Source organism: Spodoptera frugiperda, chromosome 15 (genome assembly GCF_023101765.2).
Source record: "Spodoptera frugiperda isolate SF20-4 chromosome 15, AGI-APGP_CSIRO_Sfru_2.0, whole genome shotgun sequence".
Classification (NCBI taxonomy): Eukaryota; Metazoa; Arthropoda; class Insecta; order Lepidoptera; family Noctuidae; genus Spodoptera; species Spodoptera frugiperda.
In genome coordinates, this window is record NC_064226.1 from 14,066,199 (window position 1) to 14,085,571 (window position 19,373).

At 32.8% G+C, this 19,373-nt stretch overlaps 2 protein-coding genes across 3 annotated transcripts in view; one reads left to right on the forward strand and one right to left on the reverse strand.

Annotated features, from left to right (window-relative positions):
• LOC118274039 (zinc transporter 2) overlaps positions 1 to 19,373 on the forward strand; it is a 122,717-nt gene that overhangs the window by 11,749 nt on the left and 91,595 nt on the right. The window contains exon 2 of one of the 2 annotated variants that reach the window (XM_035591388.2): positions 1,712 to 1,761. The exons of the other annotated variant lie outside the window; for it this stretch is intronic. Coding sequence (XP_035447281.1) covers positions 1,713 to 1,761 — 49 coding nt within the window. The 5' untranslated portion in view covers position 1,712. The remainder of the gene's footprint in view (positions 1 to 1,711; positions 1,762 to 19,373) is intronic. 2 annotated transcript variants of the gene reach the window in all.
• The window catches only part of LOC118274070 (transmembrane protein 205), a 31,061-nt gene that overhangs the window by 8,731 nt on the left and 2,957 nt on the right, over positions 1 to 19,373 (reverse strand). The window contains exon 2 of the mRNA XM_035591429.2: positions 3,491 to 3,666. Within this exon, the coding sequence (XP_035447322.2) occupies positions 3,491 to 3,666 (176 nt within the window). The remainder of the gene's footprint in view (positions 1 to 3,490; positions 3,667 to 19,373) is intronic.

Genomic DNA, 19,373 nt, shown 5'->3' on the forward strand with positions numbered 1-19,373 from the left:
CTTTTATGGATTTTGAACTCTATATTTTTGCAGTAAAGTGGAAAATCTATTGGAGATTTCTGCCTTTTTGCGGTGACCTGTTATTTGTAGACATGTCTGCGAAGTCCACAAATATTTGCCCCTTTGCGGTAGTCAACCTTTGCGGCCCTGAATGAGGTTGACGCTCCCTCTATTGTGAGGGCGCAAAGACACAAAGTTATACCAAACTGTCAAAACTATTTGATAGATTTTCAGTTCTATTGTTTTGTGATAAAGTAGAAAATGTATTGAAGTATTATAGTGTAGCTTGATATGACGTTGTCCGTACTTCGCTGGGCCCTAGTGACTAGAGATAAGTCATGAAAGATTTGCTACTCGTGATAATTGCGTCAGTTTGAGATTTTCGCTTATTTATCGACACGACAATTCGACATTGATTTTCTTTTGATAAATTTTCCTTTATTTCGGGTGTAAATAATATCAGTCAGTGTAAAGTTTGAAGGAGTTTTTGTTGAGACAGTGGATTAATTAGGTGTCAAGTATCACTCATTCTTTTGCAAACATTAACCTTTATATCTATATAATCCTACACAAACGTAAGTTCATTTAATTAAGGTACAATGAACACGTGCTACTCAAACTATTCATATGTACATCGTACATCCTATTGCAATCCTCGAAAATCAACTACTTAAAGTTTATTATAACTGGAATCGTTAGCAAAAGCCAAAATCGATTGTTTGAACGTTTTAACATGATGTTATTCTGTGGTAGTAGTTAATATGGATAGCTAAATATAATTAGGAACAAAATATCAAAAGTAATTTTATTTATAGGTAAGTACTAGCTCGCACCCGGAATTGCGAATCGTAGGGACGTAACCGTCACCCATACCAAACGTCACTTTAAATCGTCCACCACAGAGGATGTTGACTGATTCGGAACAAACAGGCCAATTCAATATGTAACTGTTTTATTTGATTATCCGTCTGTTTGAATAGCGGTTGTACGACATGTACTTTTGTATTTAAACAAAATGCTAATGCCAATAGCTACTTGTCATGCAGAAACTAAGTGTAAGTTTAAGAATTGTATCGATCCGCAATCCATACATAAATCGAAAAGATTATTATAATAAGAAAAATAAGTTTTAAAGGTGGATAAATAATATATAAATTCAATACAGTAGAAAGTCGTTAATACATAATGCTCTTGTTAAAAAGTCCTTGTATAATTTTGTTGCACATTTGTGAAGTGTCAAGAGCTGGTTGTCAATTACGGCCGCCATTGTGCAAGTAACGGTATGTTGTTCATAATGCCTCTGTTTTTTTTTTATTAACGCTATGGGCGATGGAACACTCGGACCAGTTGGTATTCTTGGAAGAAATTCTCAAAACCCACTGCAGTTTTGTAATCAGAATAGTATACATCTGAACAGGTTTGCTTTTATATTGAAAGGAAATTTTTGGGTGGAATTTGAAGGAGTATCTTTTTTTTTTTTTGTAAAGTTATACAGTAACTCAAGTCTGTAGTCATGCAATATCAATTAGTTCTCATTACGCAATTACTTAATTATTGATTGTAAGAGCAGAGGAATCTCGTTTACAAACAGGAATGGTTGAAACAAATAAATTTTGGACTTAAAGATTGGAGGCGAAAGTTTCAAATTGCTTTGACTGGATCTTTTTTGTATCGAGTGATTAAAATGCTGATCACGATAATTTTGTTCCAGAATGGAGCTCACTTTTTGGGGTTCGTTCTACAACGGAAACCACCTCTCATGTGAGTTTGTGAGTCATATAAGGAAATTACATCCTGAAATTTATTAAACTCAGTAGCCAGTATTTAGTAAAGTTAGACTTATTTTCTTTAATTACCTAAATTGTAATGATTTAATGCGGAACTTACTGCTCTATGTAACGGTTTGAAGTGCATTCATATCCTATTTAACTTGCCCTTGTTAACACCTTCATACGAAAAACAGGCCATCATCATGTTAGCAAATAATTCGGTTCTAACTCAGGTAAAAAAAACCAATTCGATTTGAAAACTATAGGTATTGTTATAGTTCCATATAACATACGTTTCGAAAACAGAATCAAATTGTCAGTTTTTTTTTTCTAAGATACCAGCTTGATCCATAAAGCAAACAGGTCCAATGACATATCAACAGCCAGCTATTGAATACTGGCTGATGTAATAACAAAACACAAAGGTATGACAACAATGGTAAACACTAAATATAAAGCAACAATAAATTCTGCTTTCTACACGTGTAGCGGAATGGCTAGAATAACGACATACGTGAACAACTATTTTATGTATTTATAATGAAGCGCTAAATTAGTACTCCGTGTTCGCTAATCGTTTCTGTTAAAGGGTAATCTACCAAATCTTTATTAGTAGTATAAGCGTCCTGCAATAAAATGTACAAGAAACTAAAAAAAAATACTTTAAAGTACCTATTTTAAAGTACCTATACACGTTTATAACATTACATGACAATCATTCTGAACGTTATCGAATGAAACCCTAACGAATCAAAGAGTTCCGCCTTCTTCAAATACAACCTTCTTTGATAAAAACTGGTGTTTCTCAACGACAAGTCGGTAACTTTTTATTGGGCTCTCGTGCCTTCACGTCCGTAATACGTAATGTGCACGCATGATAGACTGCTTCGAAATTTGTACGAACGAGTTTCTGAACACCACTTTTGTATTGAAAAAAGAAATAAATCATATTTGACTTATGACAATGTTCTGGTTTTGATTGATATTATATCGAGATTTCGTTTTAAGACCTAGACCTAAAGACTAAATTAACAGACATTTCTTGGCACTCTCAATCTTTTTTCAGTAAGCTTCCAATGAGTAAGGGCATATTTTTAGAAAACCTAAAATAAAGGAACGGTGTTAAGTAACTTTTGGCAATGAGTATTGCTTTGCATTTGTATTCTGTAGTCACCTTTGGGGGTGTCTCTTTACTAACATTTAGAATGTCCTAGAATGAAATTTTATACACGCACACACATTTATAACTACAGAACACAAAAAATCTGACAATTGATCTAACCAAAAACGTGATATTTAGATTACTAAATATTGATGAGACATCAAAAGACTTTAATATTGTTGTAACTTTCGTGAGACGTACTAAATTCATTATTATGTTATCGGCTTACTAACGTAACGTTTTGACGAGGAACTCGACTAGTTTCAAGCCATGCTACAGGCTAGATGGCTCAAAAGACTTGATGCCAGAAAAAGGGCAAGAGAAAAAAGGCCCAATATTGACTCCAGAAAGTCAGGTAACGCTTTTACCGATTGCTTATCGTCACGAGATCCGTCTGCTGGTACCATAAAAATATTAAATTGGTACCAAAAAGGCCAACAACACACTTGTAATGCCTGGTGTTTCAAGAGACCATGAGCGGCGGCGATTGCTTACCATCAGGTGATCCGTTTGCTTGTTTACCGGCTTATTCCTAAAATAAAAATAAAAGAAATCTTACCCGAGACTAGGGTCATCCAGACTTGTGCTCCGAAGTGTGTCGCGACAGATGCTACGTAGAGTGCTCTCCAGCCGCGGATGGTGCTCATGGAACCGGTTCCTGGTCTGCTGAGCCACGCGAGCAGGACCACCACAGCAAGGGCTACGTGGAATGGCTGCGTCGTTTTAGTGGCGATACTGTTGACAAGAGAAAAGGAGATTTAGAACCTATACTAATATTATAAAGTTGAAGAGTTTGTTTGATTGTTTGAACGCGCTAATCTCCAGAACTACTGGTCCGATTTGAATAATTCTTTTTGTGTTGAATAGTGCATTTATCAAGGAAGGCTATAGGCTATAAAACATCACGCTATGACCAATAGGAGCCGAGCAGAGCGGGTGAAATCGCGCGGAAGTAGCTAGTATTGAGATAAAACTAGTTTAAGGTTGAAGGAGGTTTGAGTGTCTTAAATCTCTGCTGTTTTTTATGTTAGCTGGTTGTGATATTAGTTTTTATGTGTAAGTTGTAACGTTTAAGTTGTGTAGGAATAAATTTTGCAAAACAAATAGTGTTTTATTTTTATGATTCTACGTAATCCTTATAATATGGTTTACATAAAACTATTGGCAAGTAAATGAAATAGCATTGATTTTGTACAGAAAATTGTATAAAATAAAATGTTTAAGCATGTAAAATGATACGTTCCCACCGTCTCCTCTTTACATATTTACAAATCAAGTTGGCCGCTTATAAAACCGACTAATAACATTATTGGACGTTTGCAATAACCGCCTAATCAAAGTGCTGTAGTTTCGTAACTCTACAAGGTTGTTGCTAGCCGACGGACGGCGATAATAGTGTGTTCTAGGCGCAACTACTATTATAATATGCTACCTCATATAGAACTGATTATTTAAACATTTTTTTAAACGTTTGCCCCCATTATCATTTTCTCCTGTGTCGTGTGTGCCAGTTTGATTCAGACTATTAGATAAAACATGAGTATTCTTTATTATTAATATGTATATTAATTTAAAACACCTGCATCAATTGACACGTTTAGTTCTTATTCTTATTTTCTAAATATTCTCGAAGTTGCCACGTGAAAAATTATCAAAAGCCAATATGCAGCGGTAGGTTATCGTAATCGATTTGCACACGTGACCTTAGCAAAAACAATGGTGCCATGAAAATTTAATTTGTTCACTTGGCAGTTTTTACATAAAGAATGGCGTGACATTATTTACTCGTGCCGAAAAATTCAGTCAGCATTATTTTAATTTATATCGCTGTTACTAGGTTTATTCATTCTTTAATTCTATACTAGGCCCTTTTTCCTTGTTCTAAAATGAAGATCCTTTTGGTCAAATTATTAATATCGACGAACTATTTAACATTTCATTACTAATAAAATTCAAATAAAATTCGTGTGAATGATGTTTATTTTGCAAATAAGAAAGTAGTTCAGACGTAGTGTACACATAGAAGGTTCTAATTGAACCATATAGGTATTTATTGAATAACCACGAAAAAGTAGACGATAATTTGTTATATAAAGAAGAACGTATTAGCCAAGATTTTGAAATATGTATTATGAAAACTAAAACGTAAATAATATTTTTGTATAAAATTACGAAGATAATTAAAATATTTTTTTATAAAAATCTAACCAACTGCCGTTCAGCTTTGTACCAGGATTTAGGAAAGTAGTATAAATTGATAAAAATTAAATACTTTTTCTCAAAGCACGTGCGTTTAGTAAACCCGTGATACTAACTCGGCCGAGTTAATTGTGATAATAATGACGTCACACTCGATAATATCACGACCAATAAATATTTGCATACAATATCGCGCAGTAGAGTAAATACGGAATTCAAAACAAGGGCAAAATGTATGAAAATAGATCGAGAATTAAATAAATCGAGAACAAGTTTACAATGCACGCATGCAAACAAAATAAATATCGTCGCTTTTTGTTATTGCCATAGATAATGTACGTAAATAACGTTTTTAAATGTATTTTTTTTTTATCAGGAGCACGGATCTCATTCTGTAAGCCCAGTATTTTGAATCTGTGCGCTGTATGGTTGTATGCTTTAGAGTATACAGTTATATTACCTAAGGAAAGTATTTTTTCTTTAATTTTAATTCTTGTAAACTGCATTACTTTCTTAATCCAAAACGGGATTTTTGTGCATTGAAATTGATAAAGTGAGAGTCATTAAGATTATCTTGATATTTATCTTTTAATTCTGTGTTAGTCCCTAATTTTTAAACTTTAGTTTTATAAAATTAATTTCGTTGCAAATGTCACTTGTAAAACAGCGGCGTAATTTAAATAGTTTTGATAAGAAGTTATTATTAATTAAGAAATAACGAATTTACTTTCACACTTCACTTTGCTCATTATAATTCAGCAAAATAAATAAAAACAATCTGTTATCTACAGACTGTTTTCATTATACTTTAACGGAAGTTCTGTATCAACAGATTTTAAAGAAAATAGACGTCATTGGAGAGACGTGAAAATATTTTCCCTTCTTTGATAAAATGGTCTGAGTAAATATCTATAGGTTCGTGGCAAAACAAACAATAATATTGTTTTCAGATGTTAAGCGTTTCAGCTTTCTAGCCAAACAACTAGGTATATTTGCGCCCTTAAACATATAATAACAAACAATATTTATTCGCGAAGTGACCACAAAAATATTTTGAGAGAAACTTGTGCTAAAATCTTGTGATTTGGCGATACGCCACTTGATGGTAAGACTTTGATATTTTTACCCGACTACGTAACAAAACAAATAAATATTGTGTGTTTATTTTCTACCTATGTATTTTATTACCGTTTATATTTAAGGGTTTATTTAATTGGGATTAAAATAAAGGAAGACTGCGTGTTTGTTGAGGATTGACGGCCGATACCTGATTAGTTTATTATTATATTGTTGATCTTAGTGCTTAGTTCATTATGAAGTAATTCAACCTTATATTTCATAGGGGGCTGACAGACTTTAAAGTCTTCTGCAGTCCATTTTACACTAGGTATAATGAGAGTAATACTGAGATGTGGTAGACATTGTGATAAGTGCGGTTAGAAGCTAGATTTATCTGGGCAAGTTTAGGCGCCATGACAGTCGCAGTTAGAGTAAGTTTAATTCGTAAGGACTTAACTACAGAACAAGTTATTTGGTATTTCTTTGTAAGAAGAATATTCTATGACTTTTAAAAGATCTTTTGCGCATTATTTTGCTAGATTGCAAATCATAGACCTCTTTCTTTTGCTCTATCGCTCTGGTCGTTACACATCGTAGTATCAGCGTGACGTTTATTGCGATTATCTTTTATCGATTGGGAATTAACGGTTGCCGACGTGCCTCCACCCACGTGCGTACTTTTAATTAGTACAACTATATGTAGAACTTGTCATTAATTTAAATGATGATTACCCATTTGCATATTTTTAAATGTTTTGGCGGTTGACGCATGGATGGTCGGTTTTTGCACTCATGTTGATCGATGATGTTTAGAAATTGATTTGCTGTCTATGGTATAGATTATATCAGTATCTAAGGGCATAGATTATACAAGTATATATCTGTCATTATCCGTATCTATGTAACAATATTTCCTAATGATAATTTTAACAATATTTTTTAAAGAGTATCTTATATTATTATTGTAAAACTAACAGCGGTTTCCGTCTTTCTATTTTGTTTGTTTATTCACATTATTTTGATTGGGCATTGTTTTGTTTTTAAATAGATTGACGTCACGACGAAATTATTTACAATCATCAAAGAAGTACTCAGCCTACAGAGTGACTAGTGACATTTCCTATATAATAATATCTTATTCTTTAAAACGTACTTGGCAACAAGTCATTTTCATTTAAATGTGTTAAAACGTTAACGATGATCTCAGAGCTTTTTTAAATGTAAATTTTCTTATAAATATTTTAATATTTAGACAAGTTATAAAGTTTATTGTATATTGCTCACTGGCTGTCGAATTAAGCATTAAAATATGAGTAGCTTTTTGTGTTCTGTGGTAATTTTATTGTATTATGACATAAGACCATGATGACAAAGAGTTTTATTTTTATTATTGATTTCCGATATCACTTAGTAGATCACACAAGGTTATTCATTTTCACAAATAGCTATTATCTTCATTATCTGTTATTATATTTTGATCTATATTTAAAAGGGCAAAGTCTAAAACCAAATGTTTACCAAAACAAATAACAAAATACATACATGAGTAAATTTCTGTTCAATATTTTGATACTTTGACCAAATGATAAGGTATAAAATACACATTTGTCATACTAACTATCTAATTATAAAATTTTACAAGAAAATATTACCTATTTTACATAATTTATGAACCTAATCAGATTCGAATATCCTCAAGACAAGTTTAGAGATTATTTTAGTCATTTATCATAATTTATTGAATGTGATGACTTAGATTATAAAAGAAATACAAGTGGGTGTATACTATTAACACTACAAATTGGCAACCATTTGTATCTTAGATTAAAAAAGAAAATTGAATTAATTTATTCACAGGTCATCAATTACACGACTTAAAAAAAGTTCGGCAACCTCTTTGGTTACGAGTACGAATAGTAGCGAAATATATTAAATACTGGCCACTAAAAAAAATTAGATTCAAAAAAAGAATTCGTGGCGGCCATCGTTTAATTTTGTGAGTTGAATGTTTTCTTGTTTACAGAAAACGTATTTCTTTTTGTTTCGCGCGGAAATTGATTTGTAATGCAATTTTGAACTTGAACTTGCGAAATCGAACGACGCAGGACCAGATGGACCGGAAAGCATAAATTTAAAACCGCATTTCGTGAATCTTATTATACATTCGTATCTAGTTTTTACTGCAGTATTTTCAAGATGTATATTTTTTTTTGTCTCTGGAAAAAAGGGGTAAGTAATGTAACCTATTTAGTCTGACTATTGAAATTAGTTTAGTAGGTGACGATGACACACTGATATTTTACCAGATCAGCGAAAGACAATAAAAAATTTCAATATACAGTACAGTCACGTCCAATACAAAACAACACGATGTTTACAATAAATACCTAATGTCATTGACCTTCAAGACGAGAAGTCATTATCGTCTGACTAAAGCGATGCACATCAAATCTATCTTACAATCAATTTAAGTGCTTACTTGCATTACTTACGACCTATGAGCAAATAAAATTGAACCTTAATAGCTATTGTACTCATAAAATATAATTAAGGAATTATTTTTTTGTTTTATTAAGAAGTGAAGGGGACTTTGGAGTTTCCAACATAAGTTTCAAAATAGATTACCGAGAATCGGGATTGGGTTTGGTTGGTACCGAAAGTGACCCGAATACCAGGAATATTTTGATTAGCAGCATTCGATATTTTTTTCTTTTAATGTCGAGTATTATAATGAGTCTAGATCAAGATATAATATTTGTTGAAATTTAAATAATATTTTCGACTGGTTTCCAGACCACACGGGCAGTTTATTTTGCTTATAAATGTATAATGATAATGAATTAAATATACCTAGCTATAAATTACCAATGGCAGATGCGGTCATCCCTGGCTAGATAGTACCAGTTAATCAATTACCGGCGCTAAGCTGACCACAAGATTGTGACCATATTTTATAGTCGCGCTCTGCCGGACGTGGCTAGCGATGCCAATTAAATCGTTTTAATATTTCTTGCTTATTTCTATTCTGAATAAAGATGGTCTTTGAAATAAATGTGTCAAGTAAAAATGGAAGATAAAAAGTTGGTTCTAATATCTGTCTGGGTCAATTGTATTAAGCGATACGGGCAACACACTTTTGAATTCAATACTTTACGTTAATGTAAAACCACTTGAGAACAAAGTAAACTTGTTGATATTTTCTTTATATCTTTGACATGTGGTATCGTTAAATCTACAATAGCGTGATCACTCCTATGTGCGTCAATCGCGGTTAACGTCACATTTGCCCACGACGAATCTTTAAATTCTCCTTTCAATAAACATCCTAAATTACAGTCATGTGATTTGGAAAACGTCTTACTTTTTCATTGGTTTACTAATTGAAGTTGCTCGATTATAAACTCTTTATAGAGCATATAATTTAATATGTGGTTTACTGTGGAATCTGTGTCATTGTTGTTCAGTATATGGACATCGAATAAAAATAACTAACACCAAAATAGGATACATTCAATGAGTCGATAAGTATAATTATCGTTTGACTCAGACGTCCGACGTAATGTCTGAACAGAAATAATTCAGCATTTACTGTGCAGTTACTACGTTTTGATGGCGTCAGTACTAATATTTGATCTACGTTCATTAAGCTGGGAAGGCGTATATATACGTTACGTATTCTATGAGGCAAAGGTAATCAATTGTCAGCATGTTGGGTCAAGTAACGCGTGCTGACATGACCTTGTTCCGGCGTACGCTCGCGTGACGTAGCGCTACGTCACATGTCGCGTTCGTAACAGGTTCGAGACGTCGACGTCGCGATTTGAACGACTTTCAAAGGTCACTTCGTTGATATTTTACGAATTCTAAGAATAGAATTGCAAACTGAACTCTCTATTGAAAGGGTTTAAATTGAAAATGCAAAGTAAACCATGACGTCTGCTCCAGTTTGTTAGATAGAAACTGTAAGAACTAACGTAGACGTACTTTCAGAGTTCAATGACACAGATAAATAATAGTGGCAGATAAAAACGGCTGTACTAAATTATATGAAGACTCAATTAACAGTAGCTAGGCGATCCCCTCACACCTTTGTCGTGCAAATATTTACATTTCTTACGTTTATTTGTTCTTGCTGTCGTTTTACTCCATATTGTGTGGCGAGTAAATAGAATGACGAGTTGTGACGTAATTTGCCTCCACGCTGTTGTCAAGAGGGAAAACTGATTCATTACGAGATAGCCCTGAGATTAACCCTGAGATTAGGTAATGGGTGTTAAGTGTTTAATGTAATTAAGTATATTGCTTCCTTTATTAATATTATTTTAATCGCCTATTAATGTACACATGTTTGCTTTTCTATTTAATTACGTACAATGTATGTGGATAGTAAAATAAATTGAATAATAATTAAAAGCTTTTTAGTATTTCCTATCAATTATTTATGTAGTTTGCGAGAATGATCCACTGTTAAATATAATTATGTAAATTGACGTGTAATTTGAGTCGCCTTCATATTTCATTATCGTTTCGTTCATGGAGAATAACGAGGCGTCTCCATACGTCATTCACGCAGAGTATTGCCGTAAAAGACAACTTGTATAACTTCACACGGATTTTCTTACAAGGCGCCGCTGACAACCTTTAATTGCACACTGCATTTAATTACGCACACGATTGTATCTCTTATTCCGAAACTTTAGTGGTTGATATCGTATAATCATCATCAGCATGAACCAAGCCATAACTTAAGGAGTAGGCACGATGTAAGGAATCAATATTTCATTTTTCGAATGCCATTTAAAACCTTGTGATCGGATACATTCATAAAATGGAGATCTAGGCCATCGGATCGCGTGTACCACTCGCTTATCGTTAATGAATCGTTAAGATTTGTAACATATGGGCAATTTTTTACTTAAGCCTGCCGGTTATCGGAACCTACTTGCATTCCGAACAGTAGCGTTTCAGTCAATTGAGTGCACATTAGCGCTTACAACTTGTAATTATGACTAATAACTCATTTAGTGCGACACCGAAGCGATGTTTTTAGTTGAATGCTTTACAAAACGCCTGCTGGCGTTTCCGATCGCTTTAAAGAAACTATAAATTATACTTACACTACTTTTTTATTTATGTGCGGAATGTCAGTACATCAACGTGTTTATAATTGTAGATGAATGATAGGTTTCACAAATAATTAAACCTGTTTTTAATTAACTTTAATTAAGATATCATTACGTAGTTTCATTTCTAGTAATGTAAGATGTTTATTTACGTCTGAAGACGGTCTAAATGTAGTCATGGCGCCAACTTGCTGAACATGCAGCTCTTAAAATATCGGAAAAGAACTTGTCTTATATGGTGTACAGAGAAAATGCGATTCTTGATAAAAATAACTGCTCTTATTGAATCTGTACAGACCGGTCGGTAATCGCGAGTTGCGCAAGTAGCGAATTTAAAACTTTTTTACGATGCATACGAGTTCTCTTAGTGCGTACAGTTACATATTCTGAACACTACTTTTTATTTTCATTTCGGAAAAAATTAATTACCCAGAACACATTTGGCAGAACTAGTTTCCGTTTTTCTTTTGAATTGCATTTGGCGGGGAGCAATTTGTTTAGTTCTAAGGTGATCAACGTAAATGTGTCATCCGGATTTATATATGAGATTTTTAAGCTCAATCTAAGCTTAGAATTGTTCATAAATCATTCAAAAAAATACTAAAATACATTTGTAGCTTTGTACTCAATATCATTTCTTTCTTAAAATACATGTGTTGCTTGTGGAAATGCTCGTATCTTCTACAGTTCATCGTAGTCACATGCGACCTCATTGTGTAAATTGTACTAACAACTTGCCAGGGATGGCGGATGCATCACAATCACAATGTATTGGCTCTTTGAATCACAGAGAAACTTCCTTACATTTCTTTGGTGGCATATCTCACTGAGAAAATATTGTGTATGTTAGTTAGTTCTAAGACTTAGACTGATTTAAATCCCAAGACTAAGCTATTAATCTAGGCAATTATTATCACCATTCCCTACGTTAATGGTCTTTAAGATAAATTCTTCTTAAGCCAAGAAGATTAACTAACAATAAACATATCTCAAACGTCAGTAGAATCATAAGGATGTATTTTCAAAGCCTTAATATTAATATACATATAATCTTATCGGTTTTCATACTATAATCGTGCAGTCATAGTAGAGTATCTGCATTAGGAGGCACGCTTGATCCAACGTGACATTGTATGACTTCACGTACATGAGACGTGGTGAACAACTGATAGGACATACTCTATATGTGTACATGGGACTTTCATCTCTAAGGCGATCTTTGCTCAGAAGAGAAAGTCTGTTAATCAGGATTGTTTATATTACCTATGCAGTGTAGCTTAAGTTAGGTACTGATTGCATTTAATTGGCCTTACTTTGGTTTCTATCCGGCAGAACTTGAGCAACTGTTATTACTATAGTATTTTGTTTTTGGGCAAAGATAGTTTGAATATTTCTGACACAATAAAATTTAGATATGATGTTTAAAATATTTATCTCTTCATTGTGATTCATTGTCTCATCACCCTACGGCTGACTGTCTCTGACTCAGATTTTAAAAAACAATCGATTAATATCAATTGGTTTATTGATACAATCAGTTGTTAATCGTTGTACGAACATGAGAAGTGACCGATGAATCGGTATAATGATTAAAAATTAGGAATCACATGTTTCTACATGTGTAGACGTTTAGCTTTACATGAAAAAACTGTCGAAACGATAAATAATTCTGCGTGCGTCAAAATTGATTAACGAATCGTTAGGCGGACAATCTTCTGTCTGATACGAATTTGAAACTCACATGTTATTACATGCGGCGTTTTTTTGTTTTACCTATAATAAGGCTTTTATCATGGCCTGTAATTTACGAAAAGATTAGTTATTTTACCTATATTGTCTCTTGCTAAACTTGTTGCTCATAGCAACCGTTTTGAATATTTTTAAAACCAAATAATATATTTTCTTCGGTCATTAATTTTTATAGTGTTTGTAAATCTTTGATGATCCGCGTTTTGGCACAGCCCTATTTTAAAATTGCATGCAAATGTAACAAAGTTTGTGTTCTGGTCGCATTCGGTTGCCAACACGTGGGCAGAAACTGCTGTGTTCACATTACAAGCTGTTTAAATAACAATTAACGAACACTTGATAGTTTTGATTATTGTATATTACAATTTATGAGGCGATAAGTTCAGTGTATTGGAAATCAATGCAATGTTGCAATAGGTTTTTTTTAAAATAAGCCTTATTGTCCATGATGACGCGTCGTAGGTGGTTTTGTCGTTGCCATTTCGTGAACAGTTTTCATTGTTTTTAAGGCAAGCATTTACAGTCGTGTACAGAAGGCTCAATCATATCCTTTTTGGAGAATTCAATGTATATTTTGCTACATTATCTTGTGCATTTTAATGTGCAACTATGTAAACATTAGGTATCAAATTATTCACAAATACAGTACCGTATGCTAATTATTATAATCTTCGTGCTTATCGGCTGCAAAGGTTTTCCGATTGTCTAATTTAATTATGATTCCGGGTTTTTGTATAGATATCCTGGTTTATGATAACTTTTTTTATAATAGATAATAATAACAACTTTGAAATATAGGTATTGTTTATTGATAAAAATCATCAAATAAATTGTCTGCAATAAACAAAAACTAATTCACTGTTAAAGCTTCAAATTAAATAGGTCGTTTTTACCCTAAAATTGATCGATTTTTGTCTTATTTATTTAGTCTTTCAGTTCGAAAGCTTTGAAGGTTGTTCGCAAGAGAAGGGGCAAGTTTTTGCTATTCAGACTAGCGTTGCTGATTAATGATTTGGTCTGATTACAATATAATTAGTTGTTTGAAGGCGAATTTTAATAGGATACTTTAGTAGTCGTGATTTGAAGCATGCTCTGCATTTTTAATCATCAATCATCCGTATCAGAAACTGTAGCACCCAGTTTACCGTTATTGAACTTTTTATAAAAATATTTTTGGTCCAATAAAATTACGACATTTGTTATAAGATTCTTAACAGATCGTAACCTAACGAAAAACTTTGATTAGATTTCTATTTTTACAAAACAGCCGGCGAATAGATAAGGCCGTTTAATCCTTGATATGATGATTATTAATATATAATAAATAACGAATGTAAATCATTGTGTTTCAACTGATAAAACACGCCTGGTACGCGTGTACCCAGGAAGCTATACTTTGATTTGTGCCAACATAACGACAGGAAATAAGAAACAAGTTTTCTTAACTGAATATTTCGTTACCGAAGTGGAAGTCTGGAATTTTAAATTCACAATCTTTGATAAAACTACTTTATTATGGATCGTAAATGTAGGATTTATTACAAAGATAAGAAAGTTATTAGACTTTTAAAGAAATCTTGACTGTTCGTCCTTGGAAACGTACAAAATCGAAACAAAAAAGGTAGAGGAGAGACAATGGACAATCCTTATCCGTTAGTATTGAGATTCAATAATGATGTTTTTAAAAGAGAATATAAAATAATACGTATTAAAGGTTTATTATTCATTTAGTTGGACTTAGCGCCAAAAGGCAAGGACATCTTTGACATTCTGCCTGAACTGTCAAAAAGTGAAACAGATTAAAAATAATGTGTTTTGAAGGAGACTTTCTTTCTGCCAAACAGTAGGTACAATGAACTTCACAAATATGATAACCAGCTGTGTAGAGCTATCAAACCTCTTATCTCGGCCTAAGGCTGGCTTAGCCTTTATTACTGATGCACTTTGATTCATGTATAATTTATTATGAGTTTATTGGCTATAGTTTTAACGGCAAAAACAATTAAAAGTGAGACAAGGATAGAAGTCAAACCATATGAGCTTAATCTAATACGAGTCAGATAAAACGATAAAGGCTGAAAGCATTGCCTAGTATTAAGTACACGGGTTTTTCTTTTACATAAATCGCGAATGTCAAAAATAAATGATAATACATTATCGATACAGATCTCCATGTTCCCGATCCGAGTTATCAGCCAGTACATGTGATAAGCCTACATTATCATATTTTCTTTTTTAAATGAAAGGTGTATAACCTGTTATGGACACTTGAACATTTTCCAAAAATAACGATGATGAAATGTTTTGTTGTTAACGGTAGGGAAAAGCCTAGTAATCCTGATTGGATTACTTTTTTAGGTTAGTAATCGCTTTGGAAATCTCTTCTGTATACAAATATAATTAAATCATCGGCTGTAAAACAATAGGTACAAGTATTGTGTACGTAGAATAAATCCATTGTTTTAGTAATCGTTACGTAAGGAAGGATTAAGTGTAACGATTGATAACGGAATTATTGTAGATGGAAATTTTCCTTTTTTACCTGTTGCTTGTTTGTGAAGAAAATTTTATCTCTACGTCTTTACTATTGTCAGTAGACCACGGTAGGTCAAGTAGAGTAATAAGTGCTTAAATTAAACTTGAATTAGGTTTAAGTGCTTTTCAAACATGTACCTAAATGTCATGGTAATACAGGTGAAGCCTATATATTTCCTAAATAATCAAGTACTGTTTGCAAATAAGAATATCTGCTAACCTTCACCAGTCGACATTGAATCGGAGGTCGATTTTCTCAAAGATGATGGCCATTTTATTGTTAATCCGTTAGCGAAGTTTGTTAGTGTTTGAAATAATGTAATGATGCTAAATAATTTAATAAGATTAAATAATGATGTTGGTAATGTTCGCGTGATTGCCGGTATCATCAATGTTAAGCTAATTTAAAGGTATGGCAATGAATACCTACTTATCAACACTACTTATAGAAAAATATAACATGAATGTATAATTTATGTATTTAAACAGTAATTGCTTCTATAAAACCCTTCTATAATAATGGTACTTTAGGTTTTGTGTTCATAACGATAATACATCACTTTCCGTAAACGTGATACCTTTATCTCGATTGCTGTTGACATTAAAAACAATAGCGAATCTAGGAGAATTTCCAATGCAGAAGTTTCTCGAATGTATTTCATTCTTGTTTACTGTTTTTGTATTTTCGCATTACCATATTTTTGTTTGCTTGAAAAATATTTGGCGGTACGATTTCCTGTCGAAATTTTACAATACTTCTGAAGTTAGTCACGTCAGCATTATCTCACGTTAGTGCAATGAGGAATTAAAAGTGCATTGATAGCGTTATCAATCAAAAACAATCGATTTATTACGTTAATCGATTAGCGACATTAATCGATGTTTTGATTGTTTGATAAACGGCCGCTATGTCGTCGTGGCTGGAGGAATGCGTATGACATTCCTTATGTAATGATAAGGTAATATCTTCGTTGCATTGACATTTCAAATATGTCACAGATTAAAGTGACGAGAAAGTGACAGTATGCACTTGTATGCAGAGTGCAAATTCGTGTTACATACGTATGTTTCAAAACTTTTGAAAGACGTGGAATTAATATAACTAGTCACATCTAGATTCATTCTTATTTCATTTTATGTGACCTATTTTTGGCACAGAAATAAATCTCGACATGTTTTCATTCATAGAACAGTTTTCGTCTCTGTATTTCATGCAAAATAAAAACTTAAATGTACTATTCAAAATTGAATACTGAAGTCATTTTAATTTTTAACTAAAATTAATTTATATTTTTTCCTCTTAAAAAACACCGAGCTACTAGATAAGGTTGATTGATTGCTTTTTCTTACACTTCTATTGTGTACAGTAGCGAAATATTTTATCTATTGTAAAACAAATATTTTATTTTTTCCCTACAAGTCTTTCTTTAGTGATCAATTGTTTTGCAAATAGATTCCAAAGGTTTCGTGAAGATCAAAGGACAATAAGAGACAAAATGTCAGTAGCATTAGTCGATAAGATTAGTTAGGCTTAGGTGCTAAGTTATCTAGACCTTAAGTCACTCATGGATACATTATCTTTTTTTCGCAGTCATGTGATTTGAGTATTAAAAAGTATTGTGAAAACTAAAGTATATAATTATTTCGAATTATGCAATGTCTGCTATTGCGTCATACAGGCGAGGCTTTTGATATAATTTTAACATTTCTTTGTGCATTTTTAATGCTTAGTGCTTACCTACGTCAAAGCAAGCGTCGATCATATTACGCGTATGTAAGCAACAATTGATAATATTTTTAATGAAGGTTGAATCTAACTAGAGTTTTCCTATTTTCACTTTATATTATGATTAATTGAATATTCTATGAACATAATCATGAGTCTCTGACATGTAAAGATAAGGGCAATCTTAAGCATGTAGGTACTTTCCAATTAAGTTTTTAATGTTGAGTCACAAAACGTAGATCTATTTATAACTTTATCTTTTAACAGTTTATGAGTCAACGTGTCTATATTTAGCGCCACTAGCATTGCTAAGTGGTACAGTAATGACGCTCAGGTTCCGCAGATTTCTCATAAACAAACACGCGTTTATGACTGCTAATATAATTTTATTTCCACTGAAAACTGGAACGTATTAAACTGAAACGTTACTTTTTATTTGTTTTCATTTATTTCAGTTATTTTCCGATTTTGAGCCTTAAAGTAATCACTTAATGAATCGAAACACTACGTTTTCAGGTATTGAAATATTTCATAACTTCCTATTGTTAGAGAACCGTGGGAACTGAAGGCACGCGCCCCTATTCAGTGGGCGGTGGCAAACGAACAATGCCTTTTATATTGTGCTTATTGTAAGAGTGATAGAGGTGAATTTTCTTTGCAGTAATAAGGCAGTAAGTCTGCAGGTTGCAATAACAAGATCACGAGGGGTATAAACAGCAGTGGACAGTTACGTGCCTGTCGACACGTATCTACACGTACACGTTGTTTTGAGATCGATTTCATTGCCTATAGCTCTTGAAAAAGAGGCTGCTGAACGTATAAAACTCACTAGAATAACTTCTAGTCCTTTGTGATCGTGTTAAACTATTTAAGATTTAACGATTTTTGCAATAAATGAGAGGGTTTAGTAGAAAATTTTATGAGTTTTAAATGGGTTATTTTCCTTTATACGTTTGTTGCTTTGAAAACAGAAACTATGAGTTGTTTGGCAGGAATTCTGAAACGTAATACTGCCTTCTGTTCTAGTGTTAGTTTGAGCGAAAGGTAGCCTATTTTTGTGTTATTCCTAGTACTGTTTTATTGGCTAAACTAGTTTCGTGACATGTGCTGACCTCGTTTGTGCCCTGGTCACAGTCCAACAGTTTCTTCCGTGTTATCATTATCACCGCACCGGCCGGAACACTTTGTTTTGTTTTCCTGTTTATGTCGTTAATAGCATAAATTGTTGACTCAACTAGTTATTACATGGTTTCTTCTATTTGACATTGTCGCGTCTTTTTGTAAATATATTGATTATTGCTATTACTTATCTAAAAGTATTTGTTGGTTTAAACCATTATTGGCTCATGTCATAGTAAGATTTCTCACAGTAACCAATCATACCCAAAGTATTTTAACAAACTGTGTTATTGTTATCATAGATTGTTCATCCGCAAATGTATATTTCTCTAAGACATATATCATGATCGAAGGTCGATGTTAAAACGCATTGACACTAATAAGTGCCCTATATACGTGGTTGTCAATTAATATTATTGAACGACCATTGTCGCTATGTGGGCTATGAATCGAAGTTGCATCATGCAGTTACATTCCTACACAATTGAATATGTATGTATTGTAGAGCCGCTAGAATATTCTATTCTGAAAATATAAGACATTATACGTTATACACATCTATTGTGTATTGGCTTGATGTTTTTAAACTATCTTTTGCGGTACAGTGGACTAAGATTCAATTTAAATCATTAGATAAATAGTTGTTATTCTAAAGTATTCCCATATATGCATAGATGTGTATAAAATAAAGGAAAACGGAAAAGCGTACGGAAATAAAGTCTTAGTTAATAAAAAAGTAATTGAAAACAATTAATGTGAAAGAAGCATGATTAGTAGTTTCCATTTTTATGCAAATCCGTGAGTTTCAAGGCAAAAGCGACCAAAATAGAACATTGGCATTAAAGTGAAACTATGGTTGTAATGTACAAAAAAAAACCTTTAAATTTTTTATCTCTTAAAAGGGTTTAGATAAGGTTCAGTTTAAAGTAAAG